Below are 19,816 nucleotides of genomic sequence, written 5' to 3'. Positions count from 1 at the left end.
TTTTAATAATAAGGAAGTAAGTAAAAAGTGAATCATTTTATATAATTACTCCGGAATTAGCTGATTCTTAGCTTGACTATACATGAATCCAGTAGCCCTATTTACAGAGCGTATCTCTATTAATCCTATCTGTCTACTAATAACATTATGGTGGATAAGGACAGAAAATCTCCCGAGGTCCCAAAAGGAAAGATTAATGAGGAGATTATTAAAAAGCTTATTCAGCATGAAATGAGGAGCTGGGTGCACAAGACAATCGATACAGTCATACAATAGAAAAAACGTAAGAGGTTTGAATAATGAATACTGGTCAGTTTCAGATGGAGACTCTAAAGTTGGGGATAAATGAAGAAAGAAAAGGACGACAGAACATATTGAGAGAGGGCGCACACCCTTAGAAAGAGTGGAATGTCCTAGCACCTCAAAAGGGAGCGGTGACCTATGCGGTATGAAAAAGAGAGGTGTCCAGTGCAGCATGCTGGAAATAGGTGTCTTAAGCAGCACACAAAAATGGACACTCAAGAAACTGAGTTTGTAGATGATGAATTCCAGCGATGATGAGGGGCTGTAGGACAAGTACGTACTTGACCTCTAACAGGAGGATGATAGTGTGGATGACCTGTGAGGATATATAGTTCTTTCTACCTCTAAAGACACTGTTAATTACCCTTTGGGAGAAGAAATGTTCCCTCCCTTCAATAGCAAACACCCTAGAAGTGCGGAATGGTGGGCCGTAGAACATGTGGGCAATTTTATCAAGAGGTCGATCAGTAATCCATTGGAGATGGTGGTGAGGAAAATCCCCAAGGCAGAATGCTCTAGACCCGTCATTCATGATAAAGTATGCCTCACCCCAAACTCTGACCCTGAATTAATTACATTTCTTTTTAAGATGGGCAGAGACGCCAAGAAGTGACTTGAAAGGTCCCCCAAGCAATGTCAAGACCGGCTCCTCGGTGTTGTTGGCCCACTGGCAAGAATCATTATGTCCAAAGAGGTATATATAGAGGGTTTTCCTTTGGACCTAGACCTCTTGAGAGGCTGGAGCCTGGTTCTTCTGGGTAAAGCTAACGCAGTACTAAACGCTGAGAGACGCAAGGCGGACCTGATGAAAATAAACCCCAAACTAGGAGATTTTGCTGACAAAGAAGCCACAGAGAAACCTAAGGCCCTACTATTCGGAGAGGACGTGGTTAAAACCCTGAGCAAATATATAGCAACCTTCATGGCCTTCGACAAAGCCTAGAACAGTATATGCAGGGCTTCAGCGAAGGTGTTTTTGCGAGGGCCGGCAGAAGGGGACTTTCTGCCAGCATCGGTTTTCAAAGATCCCACTTCACTAACTACAAGCAGAGAGGCTATGGCAGAGGCTATCAAGCCGGTGGCACCTTCCTTCTACCCCCAAAGAAGCCGTTATCAACGGACACGAAAGAGAAAGTCCCATGGTCAAGGATCCTTCATATACCAAAGTTAGTACAGTGATTTCTTCTTTCCAATTAAGTGCAGGTGGTCACCTCAAACATTTTACCCATGTGTGGAAAACTATTACTCAAGACCCATGGGTTTTAAAAATCACCTAGAGTTTTTAGAATATACGTCACAGAAAACCCCTTTCCATATACCACTCAAAGGGAGGTGATTTTGAATGCAGATCAGCAGAAAGTAGTAGACGACGAGATAAACTCTGTTGTTGTTGAAAGGGGTCATTGTTGAGGTGAGAAAAGAAAATGGTTTTCGAAAGCACTCTCTTCCTGATAGAGAAAAAGAAATAGGGCCTGGAGATCCATTATAAACTTAAAAGATTTACAGAGATTCCTGGTATACAGACAATTCGTAGATGGATGGAAGGGATCTATCTTTTAAGAGACACGTTGTTAAAGAACAATTGGTTGGTAAAGCTGGATCTGAAGGATGTTTACTCTACAATCCCCATGGTGAAGGACTGTCAGCCTTACCTTCAATTCACTTGGCAGAATCGACTTTACTAATTTTGTTCTTTTCCATTTGGCCTTTCTTCAGCAACATGGGAGCTTCACGAGGGTGATTAGGGCAGTCGCTTCCTACCCGAGAGAGAGGGGCATTTGTATCATCATTTATCTGAGCGATATTCTAATTATGTCCCAAAGTCAATCTCAAGTAATAAACGAGTTGGACATGGTCAAATCTCTACTGGAAAGCTTGGGATTAAAAATCCATTCTTATCCCTTCACACTCTTTAGAGTTATTAGGCTTCACAACAGACACAGTCAATTTGATTTTGCTTCTTTCCTTAAACAAAATACCAAGATACATATAAGAAAAACGCTACTTTCTCAAAAAGGGAGCTAGCAAGAATACTAGGTCTACAATACTCTTCAATTCAAGCGATTGTTTCAGGTCCTTTGCCTTGACCCTTTGCAAAGCACAATAGTGTAAAGGCCCTTAATGCAGGACTATGGTATGGAGACGGGAAATCACTAGATCAGAAGGTGAAGGTCGAACTGCTTTAGTGGTTAGAGAATTTAGATGCCTAGAATGGCCGGGCAATCTTTGGATGTTCACCAGACTCCATCTTGAGTCTGATGCAATTCCAACTAGTTGGGGTGCATGCTCGGGTGGACAGGAAACGTGTGGATTGTGGTCAAACACAAAGGCTGCATCACAAATTATTTGGAACTGACAAAAGGTCTTTATGCTCTTATCAGTTTCACACCATGTTTACAAGGCAGAGCAGTATTACTGAAAATGGACAATGTTTCTGCAGTGGCCTATATAAATTGCTTAGATGGCACAAGATCCCGGTATCTATCAGATTTAGCAAAGAAACATTGCTAATTTTGCATAGAACACTAAATCAGCTTGAGGGTAGAGTATTTGGCCAGAAAGACTAATATAACTGTGGACTGGAACGCAAGATTTTGAAGAATTTAGCGACTGGAAATTGAATAAGGAGTGTTTCAGAAAATTAGTTTAGTTTTAGGGTCCACTGGAGATGGACCTTTTTGCAAGTCGACCGAGTGTTCAACTGAAGTAGTATTACAGTTGGATGCAGGAAACGGGTACCCTATCTGGGAATGCATTCCTTCAGAGTTGGAAGGGAACAAACGCTTACACGTTTCGCCCCTTTCCAGTGATTTAGAAGGTCTTTCAGAAAGTGAGCACCAAAAGGTGCTCACTTGTACTGATAACTTCGTTCGGGGTCTCACAAGCGTGGTTCCCAATGACTTCGGAACTCTTTTGCAAAATTACATTTAATCTTTCTGCTATGGAGGGTCTGGTGAAAGAAGTAGCTGGAGAGGAACATCCTCTCACACAAACAGGGCTTTGAACCTTCTTGCATGGAAAGCATCAGGAGATCTTTAGGCATCTCAGACCTTTCAGGAAGCTGAAGAACTGCTTGAGAAATCTTGGACTCCAGGAACCTAGCTCAGGTGTAGAGGAATTTGGAAATTTTGGGTGAGTTGGTGCATGGAAAGGACCTTGGGTCCCGTGGAAGCTCCTATAGTTGAGGTGGTTAACATCTTGGTGGAACAATTCGATAGGGGCCTTAGTTATAGAACTATTAACTGCTAAAGATCAGCAGTTTCTGCGGGTCATAGTTTGATCAATGGTAAGAAAAAAAAATTTGGTTTGTAGAGTTCTTAGAGGATCACATTAAGGAGGCGACCTAGACCAAGATATGAAACCTTGTGGGATGCCAATTTGGTTCTGACCTTGTTTTTTAACATGGTCGGGTGATAGATTTTCAGATTTGAAAAGACTAACTATGAAACTATCCTCCTTGTTGTGTCCAATCTCTTGTCGTAGAAGTGTTAAGGAACTGGAGGTAAGTAACAGGTCCTATGACTCCTTCGGGGTAACATTTGATATTACTAAAGAAACCAAAGATATGTCTGATACTATCTTTTATCCAAGATTTGATGCATGAAAAATTGTGTGTAGTTGATTGCATGAGAGAATATGTTTACCAAAAGAATGCATTTCGACCTGATGGAGTTAACCAATTATTAATTAATTTTGTAAAAACCTTTGAAGCAGTTACCACAGCCACTATTGCAAGATGGGTGAATTGTGTCATGCAACAGGCTGGTGTCAATTTGCTAAAATTTTCATGCTCATTCTCTGAGAGGTGCTTTGGCTAGTAAAGCCTTTTCGAAAGTTGGGAGACTGGAAGATATCATGTGACCAAATGACTGTTCAAATGCTTCTATCTTTACTAAACATGATATTATTGTAAACCAATTGAGCATGTGTCTGATCGGCGTATTAGAGAGCTACCAACACGCATAATGGTAGCCCCTGGTCTTGTAATGAAATAGTGATTCTCCACATTTAATGACAAGAGAATCTGAATATCATTAAAGACACTAAGGCTAACATAATCCCGCCCTCCCAGCCCAGCCCAGTCTTGAGGGAGTTTTTCTTAGTAATCCATACAAAAAGTAATAAAGAAGATACAAACCGTTATTATTTACTGATGTTAGTGATGGTCTTTTACACTTCAAGTCCTACAGAAACTAATTCTTATTTTTTTCAGATAATACTAAAGAGTTCAGTTCCTGTAAGGAGTCACGCTGTGGCTGTTTCTTAAATGCTTGTTTAACCAAGAAAAAAGAGAAAATATTATGCATTTTTAAAAGAGGAAGATCATTCTCTGCATGGACTACTTATACATTGCAAATTTTCAATTCTAGATTGTTTTAGTTTATGATGTAATGTTCTTTCAAGTGCTGTGTGGAGTGGCATTAACCCTTTCTCTGCGGCGGCAATCCCGCCGCAGCGCTAAGGGGCGGGGCGCGCGGCGCTCCGACGCTTATGACGGAACCGCTCCGTCACGCCCCTTGGGTGGGCTGTGCTTGTGACTGAGCGGTTCCGTCACGGCCCCGCCCGCTCAATAGAACGGGCCACGCAGGCGCAAAATCAGTGCCGCGCAGGCCGTGACGGAACCGCTCCGTCACCAGCACGGCCCACCCGAGGGGCGTGACAGAGCGGTTCCGTCATAAGCGTGGGAGGGGTTAAAAAACAAAATGAATAATGTAAGCCTCCGTGCCTTTAATGAAATTCAGATTCTCTAAACATTAAATTTGGAAAATCGCTATTTGTCTAGTTCTCCACTGCACAAAAATGATGCTGATGAGCAAATCTTTAAACACATGAATCTTATGTGTGTTGCATTTATTCTTTTGTTGTCAATGCCGGCAAACTTTTAGCTTTTTACATTGCAAATACAGATGCTATTGTGGTTTCCGCCACCACTGAGACATTTTTTTTTTGTACAAATAGTCTTGACTGTGATATTCTAGCATGATACTCATATGAATGGCCTTGAACTAAATTAACCTTTTACTTTCGGAGTTTTCCCAAAATGAAACCATTAAACAACCACTGACTGGATAATGTGCTTTCATATTTTGTTTCACTAACTCAGAATGGGCTTACTATTGAAGTTAATCTTTCCTATCATGTTTTAATTATTTTGTGGTGAGCTGCACAGATATTTCATTGTACTAATGGACTTCAACCTTACTAAATGTTTATGAAAATGTTCTTGCTTAAGTTCACTTGGTATTAGGCAGATAGGCTTTGGGGGGGGGGGGGGGGGGGGGTCTGAAAGTTTGCGACAGATTAATGTTGCCTGCTTCAATCACTAAGTGATATAACTTAGGCAATAGGTGATTTCCATTTGCAGACTAAAACAACTGGTTTTCAGATACTAATGCATCCACTAGCCTTTAGACTTAGAATTGCTCCAAGCTGCCACTCATTCTGACACGTCTGACAATATTCCCGTAGCTTTACAGATTACAGTGATTACTTCCTAATTATTCAATAGGTTTAATCATTTTCATAGGTGAAGCAATACTAAAGCATAGCATCAATCGGAGTTATTCACTTCACTACTTACATTTTTAGTGTTATGACCCATCCTCTCTACTTAACCACTTCGGCCCTCATGACGAGCTCAGCTCGTCATGAGTTACGCCGCTCGCACGCTGATGACGAGCTGAGCTCGTCATGTAACGCGGCTTTTTAAAAAACGCAGCGCGCAGCGGGAAAACCGCTAGCGCGCATGCGGTTAAAGACAATACTAGAGTTTAGTTTATCAATAGATTTTGTTTCTTGATTAGAACTTTTAAGTATTGTCATGCTTGTTTCATTGCTTAATTCCAACTAAGCTGCCTCAAGAACGTAATCACTATACTTATTTAATTAACCCCTTGCGTGCTCATGACGGAACTACGCCGTCATAAGCCACGGGTGGCGTGTGCCCATGACAGCGTGGTTCCATCATGCGGCTGCCACTCCTCCCACGCGGCATTTATTCCCCACCTGTGCAGGCGAATTAATGAGCGGGACGGGCCGTTAAGGAACCACGCATTCATGAGCACACGCCATCTGTGACTCATGACGGCGTGGTTCCGTCACGAGCACAGCAGCGCCGCACTCACCCCCCACACCGCGGCTAAATTCACGCCACGGCAAAGGGGTTAATAGAACAGATCTACCAGGTATCTTTTCTAAACAAGCCTGTCAGATACAGTATCTGGCCACTTTTACTAATTTGCATTGGTAATACTAGTATCTGGTACATACAGATTGCAATCTAGAGGATAATCTATAGAGTACCATCAAAGCTCTTTGAAAAATAAATTAACATATACTAGGAGTTGTCCATTGCAATTTTCCCTTGCATTACATTTAAAAGGTATTCTAAATAGAGATATATATTTATTTGTTTTCACTGAAAAAACAAAGATTAAAGTAACATTATAGTTTGCACTACTTAGGTTAGCCTTAACGGTCTTATGACCAACATTAACTCATCTCTCTTGGGTGTGCGTACTACTCTGAAGTAGTCATATATGAAAAAAATAAGACATTTCTGGGAAAAAACATCCCTGTGGGCAAATTGCAAAAGCATTGGGCTGGCACCTCCCTCCTCTGTAAAAGCATACAGAATAGAGTACTATTGTACAAAATTATGATGGGTTGGCCAACCTTTAAAGTTAAAACACGTGTGGCCAAAAGTTGACCTATGTTGGAGGGGTTGTGGGCAGGAAGGATATGTGCTACATGTATGGTGGAGGCATCAATGATTAACAATTTGTAACAAAAAAATACTTAGTCGTATTAAGTGGGTGGTGCGTCCATTGCAACCAGATCTATCAACCACTGTGCTCAACCTAAGATCAATGAAAATCGGACAGCTGCATTAGGCAGATTGGAGATTGATAACTAACATGATCTTGGCAGAGAAACAATTGCACTGAAATGGAATTCACCGGCTACTCTCTCAATGCAAGAGTGGCGGGCAAACTTTGGATGTTGTTGGCCATGGAAAAGTTAACCTTGGAACTTAAGAAAAAGGGACTTAAAAACAAAAGATAGTGGCATCCTTTGGTGGTCAACTTGAAAGACAAGGACTTTCTATATGACTGTCCCAAATCTCTAGATCGATTGCTTAGACTGGTTGATTAGCACAAGGGCTGGACATGGGAACTTTACCAGTTAAATTAGCGAAAGATGTGATATTTACTCAATCATGGAATAGAAACTTGGTAAATGGGGTAGATGTGTATACCCACCTACCTAGGGGAAGAGAGCACAGTAAAGAACGAGATGTACTTTGCCTATACAAGTTAGATATAATGCTGCATCCTTGCTATCTTCTGTCTGGTAGGCTTAAGGTTGGGATTTTATAATTTGAAAGTAACTAAAACTCTGCTAAAAAAAAGAAAATCCGATTGATCTTTAGTTAATCCTTATTTAAAGTTGTGCAGCTGGTTCTTAAAAAGTAAGGTATACTCCTCATAGTAGGCTTGGAGCCATCTGCACTAGATACATTTATTTTGCTTACAGACCACTGGATGTGAATGGAACGGTTAAGTCAATAACAACAGGGTAAAATTTGTTCGGATTTTAGCGAGAAATCCATAAAAGCACAATAAACCAAATGCATAGGTATGAGAACTCTCTCCAATAACCAGCATAAGATATTACAGTATCCATGATCAATCTAAAACAGTACAAAACGTACATAAGACAATTACTAGAAGATCTCATTTATAGCCAGCAATGTGTGTGCAAAATTTATCATCACAAAGATAATTTCCAAAGTGCGTTTCTACAATTAAGAAAATGCACCACATACGATTATGAACATAATGTGTGTTAGGTCATTCAGTATGAAATTTCAGATAGATTAATAAAAAAGTAATCAAGAAGAAAAAAAACATTCCGGCCAATAAAAACTATGTATAACATCAATGTAAAACTGCACAGAGGGCCTCCGATATTAATTCACCTAAGGGAGTGCTTTTAATTAGGCATTACATCCAGGTCCTTTCTTAGTCTGCCTAATAACACAACCTTTCCAGTGGACCTAATGATTTACACCTCTTAACTGCATTCTTAATATAAGTTGCAATGACGCAGCATGTATAAATATCTGGTAGTTTCCTAAGAAAGTCAGAAGCCACCTGATAATAAAAGAGACCCCAAGATAAAAACAAGGGGCGTAGTACACATAATTGTATATCTTTATAACATTTGTAAAAGAGCATTAAGTGCATTGTAGATTGCCTAGCTTTTCCGTCAGATGGGCATTTGGATAAATTTGATGACCATGCCTTTGATTTAAGGAAGGTTAGGGAAGGCAATTATTTGATGGATTAGTTGAAAAAGTAATCTAGTCAGATTAAATCTGACCTGGTGATTAATCACGCTAATCAAATAACCCTGTATCCTTGCTGTATTGGGCCCCTGCAATAACTCCCCACTGTCATCTCAGTTCTTTCACGTAATTCTCTATGGGCTCCACTATTGCCTAGAAAAACAGTTCTCAGTTCTTTCTTACTAAATTGAAGATACTAGCAGGTACTTGGATACAGCAATTTTCCCCCAATTCTTCCAGGAGACCATTTATGTACTGTAACCAGGGAATCTTTTCAAAGTGGTCAAGTTCTAGGCAGTCCTTTATGATCTCTCTTGTAAATGTTGTACCTTGTTTGCCCCAGATGCTATGCCATTTTGATAATACCACTAAGATGGATGTGTTCCTCAATGTGCGAAATATCAATTTATTTGTGAGTTAAAAAGGCTGGAGTTGATCGCGGGACTGCAAGACGTCTACATAAAATAGCATTATCCTGGACCGGTTTACTATTTGTTACACCCCAAATTGGTGCCCCATATAGTACGACAGGAAGACATTTATTTTTGTATAGTTCATCATTGCTCCGATGGGTTTCATGCCCATCTTATTGGCAAACTAAAGACCACATAAGAGCCAGAAAAATATTTTTAATATGCAGCCTTTAAGTGAGGTCCCCATTGCACGCCCTGTGAAAATAGTATGCTCAGGTAACTAAAGGTTTTTAACTTTTCTAACTTTTGGCCTGTTACAAAGACAGCCTTGATCTTCTTCCTCCCCTTACTACAGACCATGGTCTCAGTTTTGTCAAATTTAATTTGAAACTTCTACCCTACACGAAAGATACAAAATTATCAATTAAAAGCTGAAAGCCATTTCCTGTCCTGGATAACAACACTGCATCTTCTGCGTATACTACAATCAGGGTAGGAGGTGCGATCTGAGTTTTTGGTACATCTGCATTCAAGCTTTGGAGCATGGCATTGACACTTAATATATAACGCAAATAAAAAAGAAGCAAGGAAGCAGCCCCGTCTAATCCATTTTGTCACCTTGAATTTGTCTGTGCCTTCGGTTAAGTCTAACGTTTCTCCAAGACCTTGTTAAGCTTGCAGGGCCCAAATGCCAGGACCCCATGCTATATATCATAGTAGTGAGTTGTGCCACAGAAAGGAGCATGAAGAAGATGGCAAGAACTGGGTATCCGAGAATACGCCTACTGTGGCTAAGGGAGTTCGGTGTTGTTCATTAGAAGTATGACAGCAGTGTCAAAAGAAGGCCCGTGTGGAATGCTGGCAGCGTTAAGTATTAAAGGAAATGCAGGTAGCTAAAAATGGGTATCAGAGGAAAATGCATACAGAAAGAAAAGGGCATGTACAGTTGTTGTGTAGCACCGAGAAGAACAGCAGCGAGTGGTGGGGGGGAGAGGGGGGGGGGGCGGAGGCAACAGAAGGAATGAGCTAAAAAAGGGTATTTGAAAAGGCTGTCCTGCACTGAAGGGAGTGAGGAGCTGTCATCACTGAAACGACAAGTGTCAAAGAAAGGTGCCTGTAGATGGTTCACTACAGAAATGGGAGCGTGGGACTGGCTGTGCATCTCAGCAGCCAGTAGTTTCAGAGGAAGCTGTGTGCGAAGAGCAGATACCTTGTATGTCAGAGGAAGAAATGTGCAAAAGGTGGGCTGCATTGGATGTCCCGGGAAGAAGAATGCAGAACGTGGCCTACACTGCTTTCCAAGAAGGCTAGTGCAGAAGGTGTGCAAGCACTTATGGGAAAAGCGGGGCTGCATCATAGCAGCAAGTAGTTTCAGAGATATGAGCATGCAGAAGGCGGCTGGCTACCTTGAGGTCGAGAGAAAGAAGCGCACTAATGATGGCCAGCTTCGGATCAGAGGAAGGAGCAAGCAAAAAGTGGCTAGCAACAGGTGTGAGTCAAAGGAACAAACAGGAGGACCACTTCAGTGAAGGATAGTGTGTCTGGCTGGGCATCGGAGCAGGGAGTAGTATCAGAGGAAGGCAGGAGCAGAAGGTGGCTGGTAGGTGTCAAAGGAACGCACGTGCAGAACATAGCTTCAAGTGGGTTTCAGATGGACCCGGGCAACCGTAAAGGGAGGGCAAAACGGTGCATTATAGCAGCGAGTAGATTCAAAGACGCGCGCAGAAGGTAGTCTGCTGTGAGAGTCAGAGGAAGGTGTGTGCAGAAGGTCTCCTGCAGTGAGCAGAGCACGTGGGCAAAAGCGGGTGCGAGGAATACGTGCATGCGATGGCCGGTAGTAAGGGGGACAAGGCTATGCGCCACAGCATTGAGTGGAGGCAGAGGGAGATAGAAGCAGAGGGCGACCAGCATTCAGCCAGGGGAAGGCAGGCGACAAAGGTGTTCAGGAGTGCAGCGCTGTGAAGCGGCAGCGAGCAGTGTCAGAGCTACGACTGTGCCAAGGGTGCACAAGGAGGCCAGCGACGAGTGTCTGGGGAGGACACGTGCAGCAGGCAGCCAGTAGTGGGTGCCAGAGGAAAGATACGGCAGAAGATTACCGAGAGTGGAGGAAGCACAGTTCTGAGGATTACAACACCAAGTAGCGTCAGGGGAAGGAATGCACGAGCAAATCGTGGCCGCACTCACCCAAAGATACATCATGTCAGACGGGAGCCCCTGGGTCAGCAGGGACGGACCCCTTGCAGGCTGGCCAGCGGATTCTGCATGCAAGGCGCGAGAGTTCAGGAACAGCAGCGCCAGCAGGGTCCCCTTCCTTCGTGCAGGACCCGCTACCACCAAAACGAGGGTCCCACGCGGGAGCTGTGCCACAACGGAGCAGCCGTCGCCACAGGACCGAATAGTGGATGGACCCACGAGGAGCAAGAGAGGGGGGAGCCCACTCCGCTCAGGGCCCTGCCCACTATGGAGAAAGAATAAAGTCCCACACAGTGAGAGTTCGGAAGCACTCGGAAGCGCGCCCTCCTCGGCACAGGATACACACACTACAATCCAGGCACGGAGTCCACGAGGAAGAGTTCAGGAGCGAAAGAACTCCCCTGGGAGCCGGGCGCGCGGCAGCCTGAAGGAGCGAAGCTCGCGAGGGCAGGACGTCAGCAGCTGCGCAATCAGATGCGCACCGGAGGTGGAAGACCCCGGCACGAGCTCGGTCCCTAACTCCACCGTATGCTGCCGGACCCTCAGCAGCAACGCCTGCACGGAACTGCTACAGAGGACACTGCATTAACTGCCAACTCACTGCACACTGCCGCCCTTGCGCCCCGGGGGAACCGCCGAGCACTGACAGATCATTACCGAGGCAGGCCAGGGAGCAGGGCGGGACGCCAGGGCGAGGCAGGTACAGGGGGGTGGGGAACCAAGACAGGTACAGCAAACGAGAACGGGGAATGGAGGGCGAATACAACGAGAGGGACACACAGGTATATGGAGGAGGCAAAGGAAGCAACGCAGGTGTGGAGGAGGAGACAAACCCGACACAGGTAGGAAGCCACATAAGAGGGGAGGGGGGGGGGGATGTGCAACATGTAGAGAGAACGGGCAAGGGACACAAGTACAGGAAGATAACGGCAATTACAGGGAAAGAACGGAAAGCAAACACAGTCAATAATGGGCGCCAAAGACAGGCACGGGGAGCAGAGAACATGGAAATAGGTAGGGTTCCAGGGGAGGTAGTGGCACAGATGAGCAACATATATACAAGTAAGGAGGAATAACAAAGGCATAGGAATTGGGGAGGAAAGAGAAATATAGATGTAGGCAGGGCTTTAAGTGGGATGAAAAAACTGGGGGGGGGGGGTGTTCACTCATAGGGGCGAGGCCAATGTAATTAAGGGCGTGGCTTAAAAACACATACGCTAAAAATCTGTTCTTAGCATAGCATGAAGCCCGACTTGTATTTTGTTGTTTCTGTCATTGCATCCAGATATATGACACAAGTAACATCATACCTACAACAAGTCAGGACTATTGCCTTCGTCAATGGTCGTTAGTTGCACAAGATAAATAAGCAGCAACTATGGCTCCTTGTATAGAATATTGAAAAATCTTCCACTTAAAGCCCTGGTGACACCGCAACAATGTTGCTGTTTTCAAAAAGAGAAGGGAAATCCTGAGAGAAAATGACTCTAAAGCAGCGTCTGATTGGTAACGCGGGCATTCGGGCAATGCCCGAGGGGCCGGTGTCCGAGTGCTGCTGTGGGCCTCTTTTTTTAGCAGTCTGGGGGGCCATTTGGACGCTGTCTCAACTGTTTGAACACAGCCAGCGGCCCAGTGGGTGTCTGAGTGCCCTTTCTAGAGGCAGATGGCCGCTCATTACCTCCGTTTAGCAAGAGGTGTCACTCCTTTTGTCTCGCGGGCCGGCCCATTAATGAGTGCACATACTGAGTGGTGGCAGGGGGCCTGAGTAGAAGTGGCCTAGCTTGTTTCACCACTGTGAATAATGTGTGCATTTTTTTACCCCCCTCAAAGTTTTTTTTTAATACGATTACGCCAAAGCAGTGATTTGCGGAGTGATTAAGCAAATGTGGGCCGATTTTTTTTTTTTGCGTGCCCGGGCCAATTTTCAATCCCAATCCAACCCTGCTCTAAAGAATTTCCCTTCCCCTATAACGCTCACCTGACATGACATCATGCCGTAACTTCTCCACTAGTGAGAGGGGAGCAGTGTACATCGATGTGCCTGCAGTCACTGCAGTCCGAAAAAAACGGAACGCCTGTGCCAGGGCACAAAACAGAGCCCGATAGAGACACGTTTCGAGGCCTCCTTTAAAAAACTGCCACTGCCAGTGCTCAGACCCGGCCCACTTAAAGCCCTGGATGTAGGAGAGGAACCGGTACATGAGTGTGTACAGGATGACGGGTCCATGCAACGAAGGGAAGGCATGCACGACAGGCAAAGGGAGCGAAGGACCAGTACTGGGGTGGGGTGGGAAAACAACCTTTATATGGAGGGGGCCACACGGGTACAGTGAGGGAAGGCACATGCAAGGGGTGGCAGGTTCAGAGAGCAGCACAGGTGCGGGTACCAGAACATAAGGCACATGCGGAGTCGGCCACATACGTACAACCACTTTATTACAGTCTTTTCCTACTTAGTCACTATTTTCCGTCTTTCACCTACTCCTCCTTTCCACCTTTTGAGTTTATTCCCATTTGCTCTGGGTCATAGTCTGATTAGCAAAAGTAAGTGCCAGTCCCCACAAATGAGCGCTGTTGAGTCCCATGAGCAACACAGGTCACGGGAATCCATACAGAGAATGGAGCAATGGTGACCCTCATCATTTTAACAGGTATAGCACCGAAGCTGGGATTGCACAGAGCCTGGTGCACATGTATTAAAACCCTTTTCAAAATGGCATCTTTTTGCCTGCCTAGTCTGTCTAGAGAAGCGGTGCTTCGGCTGTAGCTTAGCTGCTCCTAATAGCACTAGGTAGAAATTACTTCTCAATATGTGGAAAACTAAAGAGTCCACACAAACTGCAGGTATACGAGTGCCATCAGCAGGACTTTCAATCACATAAGTCAGAATGAGGTCAGAATTGGCATATTTACTCACTCAACCACTTATACGTTCCTCTACCCGAATTAAGCAACCACACCAGAGATCGATTTGTAACCTACCCACTACTCATGCCTTAACTTTTCATGTTTTGTGAGCGACTATAGTTTGTATTACTGTGCCCTGTTGAATCTGTATTCCGAAAAATGGGGGCCATAAACTTGCTGTATTCTCCCAGATAGGGAAGCTTTCATTGCTGCTGATTTGGGCGTGTCATGTGAGGAGGGGAGCTTATACTGCTGTATGGGTACCTGTCCTCTGAAGTAGGGAAGCTTGTACTGTTTCTGCCTAAGATGTACAAGCTCCATGAAGAAGGGTTGTTTACGCTGCTTTTGTCCCAAAAAAAATCAAAAAAATAAAGAACATACTAAATGCACTTGTATAACATGCCCTATGAGCCAGGGATTATCTCACCATATTTGTGTCCCAAGACCTATAGTTCTGAGGAAAGCACCTGACACTTAAGGGCAATACTGGTGCGCCAAAAAATCTAGGCAGAAAAAGAAGGCATGGTCTGTTGCTAAAAGTCCCCGTTTTCCATCTTGCGGCAGGGAGACATCAGTAAGAAGAGATCATAAATACATTTGGTGCACTCACATAAAATGTTAATAGAGGTCTGACAGTTTAACAAATGGGATACCTGTGCTGTACCTGTCTTGAATGTGTGAGAGAAACATCTGATGTTCCTCCTGCTACTGCTACCTATCCTATATACTTATTCCATTTGTGAAAAGTTGCAATGCTGCTTTGCATGTAATATCTTTGCTGTAAAAGCTCGTTATAAAACTTTCAATTACACAAAACAATTTGCATTGCCAACGTCCGTTTTAATGCATTAACTGAATCAAAAGGAATCTGAATATCTGAAGAGATTTTACATTTGGTTTTAAGTGGGAAACAATCAGCATGAGAAAAGGGACTAGATGAGACTGTACATTTTAAAAAACACAGCAGACAACATGATTTCTAACATGTATAACACCTTTTCCCAAATCTGGCATTTTAGCCAACAGCACTTTGCATAACCGGGATTTGATCTCATAACGACAGAATAAAAAAAACTCTAAGCCCCACAGTGCAACATAATGATGGCTTCTGAGATGCAAACTAAGATGTATTTAATAACATTCTGCCCTTTTCTTTTTTTGTAAACACCAATGTACCATGTCCGGTCTCAAAAAGGTGCAGCACATGCAGCTGATACTGCCAAGCAAGAGTGGCCAGTGAATAAAGGGCAAGTTCCAAAACGGGTAACAGGCACCTGCAGGGGCAAGAGGGCACTACAGAGATAAGAAGTACAGGAAGCAGGAGGAGAGAGATTGACAGGCACATGATCCAGGGAGAGGGCAACAAACAGCTACAGAGAACATGTACATTGTGGAAAAAGCAAGTAGAGGAAGCGGGGAGGGGAAGGGCAACAGGGATCTAGGAAGGGGCAGCATAAAAAAAGAAATGGGGGTGCTACACAGATATACTGAGAGTACAGACAATTCAGTCAAGTACACAGAGGTGGTCTAGATTTTGTGGACCTTGACACATAGTGCCATTCGCTCTACAGTTCCATTTGGTGTGCCTTAACAATGTCACCAGCTCAGAGGTTGATGTGGGCCACAACTATGGGTAATGACTAGTCCTTGTTTTTTAAACATTTTACAAAAACAGTTCCCATACTTTTCGTTAAGAAAAATAAAAAAACAACCGTTCCTGGACTATTAAAGCAGACTTGAGGAGCCTCAGGCTTAAAGCGGTGGGAGGGGAAATCTCCTGTGCAGTGAAGGTGTGGAAGAAACAGACCGAGAGCTAAATAAGAAACAAAACTTCTTACTAGAGAGTAGGCTACCTGAAAGAAATGTAAATGTATGCAATTGGTTAATCAGAAAATGTAAAGACTGCTTAGGAGCCAGTGTAGGCTTTAGTTGACAGTCATTAAAGCTTAACAGTGACATATTTATTCTTTCTGAGAGGTGTAAGAGAATGGGGTCTTAGTTGGGAGTTGAGATCTCACCTCAAATAACCCAAATCCTTGTCAGAGCGAACCACAAAAGTCACAAAATCATCCGTTGTCACTTAGGGGTGACTTTATAGATATTAAAATGGAAAGTTTAGGCCTAGGAAAAGATGTTTGTCAGGTCGAAATGACAGTTTAAAAACGCACCCACAGGCTGAATTGCAGGCCTGGATGCATATTTTACAGTGCTGTTGTAGTGTGTGGCACAATAAGTTCTGTAGCCCATTTGTCGCATTTAATTTACAGACCCTAGGTATGTGTAGCACCATATAATCGGGACTTCTAAGTAAATTAAATGTGCCAATTAGGTGTTTGTAAATTTACCTATGTTTACAAGGGAGAGTACAAGCACTTTCTCTCCGTTTGGCAGGGGTAACGTGCACATAGTCCTACGACCAGAAAAAACAGGTTCAGCAAAAGGCGGCAGAAATTCGGAGGGAATACTATGCAAAAGGTAATGTAAGGATGTTACCATCTGAGTTATGGAGTGCATCCTTTAATGGATATACACAAAAAAAGTTTGCACTAGATACAGTTTGATTATATTCTGCCAAAATATAGACATTAAAAGCACTTGTTTTATCTTACAAACTAAATCTTTTTGCACATTCTGCGACAGCGTGACACTGTGCATAATATAATTTTAAAATAATGACTTCCGTATTGATAGTGTTGTCCATCACAGGTTGGCGATCTCGTAGCACTCTAAATACCCAAGCCAATTTCTCAATGCACCACTATTCAATTCCGTCACTCTTTGGTTACACACACACACACACACAGATTTATCTTCAGTGATCACATTAACCAACTGAAATTTCCTAACGTGAAATAGTTCATTTCCCGGTGATTAGTTTGTATCGTATTTATTTTTCCATTTGAAGTGTGCATGCTAATTTATATGTAGTTACCTGAAGGTGAAAGGCCAACAAAAATAATGTTTTCTGTCACGTCTTTGACCATGCCCCACACTCACCAAAACATAGCCATTGCTCTCAGGATCACAGTTTCCTATTCTGTTTTGTATGCACTTTAACCACTGCACCAGCTACCAGGTACTCTGCAATTATAATCGAGGCTCTGGTGTCTTACACCGCCCACCAATCTAACTTTAGCTCAGACTGTAGCGCATTACAATGTCTTGGGTACTCTGCAGCTTTATCTTAGGCTATGGGTGTTTCACCATGTCACACACTGCTAGGGTGTCTTTAAGTGACAACTGTTGTAATGTATTTTGTTGTAACGTATTTTACCGCTTCATTTCTGGTTTTCGCGTGACTCACGTTCTAGAGTGGAGTCGTTTTTCCTGCAGGCTACACGTTTTCACCAAGTAGTATCTGCACAGTTTGTTGGTTATCAACTAGAAAATATAGGTAAAAGCCCTTCGTGGCCATTAACCTAATGACCTTGCTCTGCCCCTTAAGCCTCTCCAATCACACCATCTGTTCATACAATGATTTGGACTTCTTGCATTTATGCACTCTCTCCACCATCTGTCCCTCTCCCAAATCATCCCTCTTTGCATCTTGTGCCATCACCACCTCTCATCCGCTACCTTGCCCATCACCACTCTGCAGTCTCTCCCTGCACCTTCAACAAGCCATCTCACGGACTCCCCCCGCCCTTCCACAATGCAGCTCCTTCTCTCACTCCGAAGACCATTAATATATGATTGAACCATTTGGCTGCTGCCTTCACCTTTGCTCACTGCCTACTCAGTTCCTTTTTTCTCGTTTGCTCAATGCATCCTTCGCCAACGGGCCCTCTTTAACCAGTCGGACTGGCCTGTAAGACAATCCGGCAGTGCCCGATGGGCTGGTCTGACATATCAGTGCATCTGTTTGTGGGCATGTTTTATGGTCTGGTTGGCCGATTTTTATTGTCACAAACATTGCTTGTAGCAGGCTCAAATGCATGCAGTCTTCTATACCTTGCAAAACATTTATGCACGTAGAAGTTGAAAAACTTCCCCGATTTGCAAATGTGAGCCACTTTTATTTTGGTGCTCATATTTTCTGTCCCAGTTCGACTCAGTCTTAACCTCTGCCTGATCCACCACCCTCTAGATCAGTGATTCTTAACCTGCAGTACAGGGACTCCTAGGGGACCGCAAAGCCTACCCAGGAGATTCACGACTGCTGAGAAAATTAAATAATATTAACAGATTAGTAAATTGTATATGAATAAAGAAACAAAACAAAGTAAAGGAATTTAAATTGGAGGCTGAAAATTAAGTTAGTATCCTCAGATTGATTTGTGGTAGTAGTGCAAGTGCATCAAACAAGAGGTAGTATGGAGGGGGAGTGGCCTCAGTTGACTATAGAAAAGCTCCAACCTTCCCATTACAATTAAAATTGTGATTTTGTTGCATATTGGTCTGTGAATTTAAATTAAATATTTAATCATTTTTGTATTTGTTTGACAAATGGTTGTTTCGGTATTTTACGTATGTTGTTTTGCAATTAAAATCATAGAAAATGCTTAGGCCGGAGTTCCTGGCTTTCAGTAATGACTCAGTGGGGGTTCCCGGGTTAAAGTAGCGATTAAGTGGTGGGTCCACAGAAGTAAAAAGGTTAAGGAGCACTGCTCTAGGCCATCTACGTCTGTCTGAGCCCTCTGCCCCATTTCACCTTATGCTGCCTGTTCCCTTTCACGTCTCTTTGACCATATCGGCACCCACTTCACCTTCTCCCTGCCCACAAGGCCCCCTTCGCCCTCCCTTGCTCCCAGCATCCTACATCAGTGTGCCTCTGACCTCTGTCACATCCATCACCCATTCTTTACCTCTCTGCGGCCCCCACCCTTCTGTTACTCACTGCACCCTTCATCCTTATGCTCCCTACCACCTTCACTTTTCTCAGCCACGCTCTTCACCACTCTGCCAGTCCACTCATCTCTCTCCTCCTTGCCTCACTCTCCTCTCTCGCTGACAAGCTCTCCGTTCTTTCGACTCTCCTTGACCTGGCCGGCCTCGCTCACCTAAGTCCTTCAACTCCGTGACACCATTTGATCCAGCTTTATTTGACTAGAACTCTTCCTTCACTGTATGCCCCCCCGTAATCCATCCAGGCCTTCTGCTTCCACCACTGCTATTGGCTATAAAGCTCCTTGCACTCATCTCCACTCACCATGCCCCTCCAGCCTTTCACATGCCTGCTCCATCTATTTTTTAATGCCTTCCTTTCTGCACACACCTCCTCAATCCCATCTATCTCCACACTGCTTCCATTCCTGCACACTGCACCAAATCCGCGCGGCTATAAATCAATAAAAGACATCTCTCCTCACCCGCCCACCCCGACGCCGCAGAGGGGGTCCCCAAAGGCTCCTGAGCAGGAGCGCACCCCCCTTCACATCTCTGCAGCTGCGGAGGAGGAGGGGGTGGGGGGGCGATCCAAGCATCCATCTTATGGCAGGGTACTGCAGCTAGGAGCCTGTTACTATGGCAACCACCAGCACCGGACCAATAAGGGCGAAGGGGCGCTATAGCAGGGACTCGAGAGGCAGCCATTAGAGGCATTCCCGGGAAGGAGGTTATAATGTCTCAGGGCTGGGCTCCTTAAAGCGGGGGCTCCAACGGTGTCATCATAACGGGGCCCTGTGGAGGAGATCTTATTACTGATGCTCTG

The 19,816-nt window shown here is 44.1% G+C and overlaps 1 protein-coding gene across 6 annotated transcripts in view; it reads right to left on the bottom strand.

Annotated features, from left to right (window-relative positions):
* Window positions 1-19,816, bottom strand: part of RBFOX2 (RNA binding fox-1 homolog 2) — a 686,272-nt gene that overhangs the window by 562,699 nt on the left and 103,757 nt on the right. The window contains exon 1 of one of the 6 annotated variants that reach the window (XM_078640459.1): window positions 11,251-12,069. The exons of 4 other annotated variants lie outside the window; for them this stretch is intronic. In XM_078640459.1, coding sequence (XP_078496585.1) covers window positions 11,251-11,265 — 15 coding nt within the window. In that variant the 5' untranslated portion in view covers window positions 11,266-12,069. Of the gene's footprint in view, window positions 1-11,250; window positions 12,070-19,816 lie in introns of those variants that run through there. One more of the 6 variants, XM_078640453.1, reaches the window with a different exon arrangement.

This window comes from Lissotriton helveticus, chromosome 1_1, assembly GCF_964261635.1.
Source record: "Lissotriton helveticus chromosome 1_1, aLisHel1.1, whole genome shotgun sequence".
NCBI lineage: Eukaryota > Metazoa > Chordata > Amphibia > Caudata > Salamandridae > Lissotriton > Lissotriton helveticus.
This window is presented reverse-complemented; position numbering and strand designations above follow the sequence as displayed.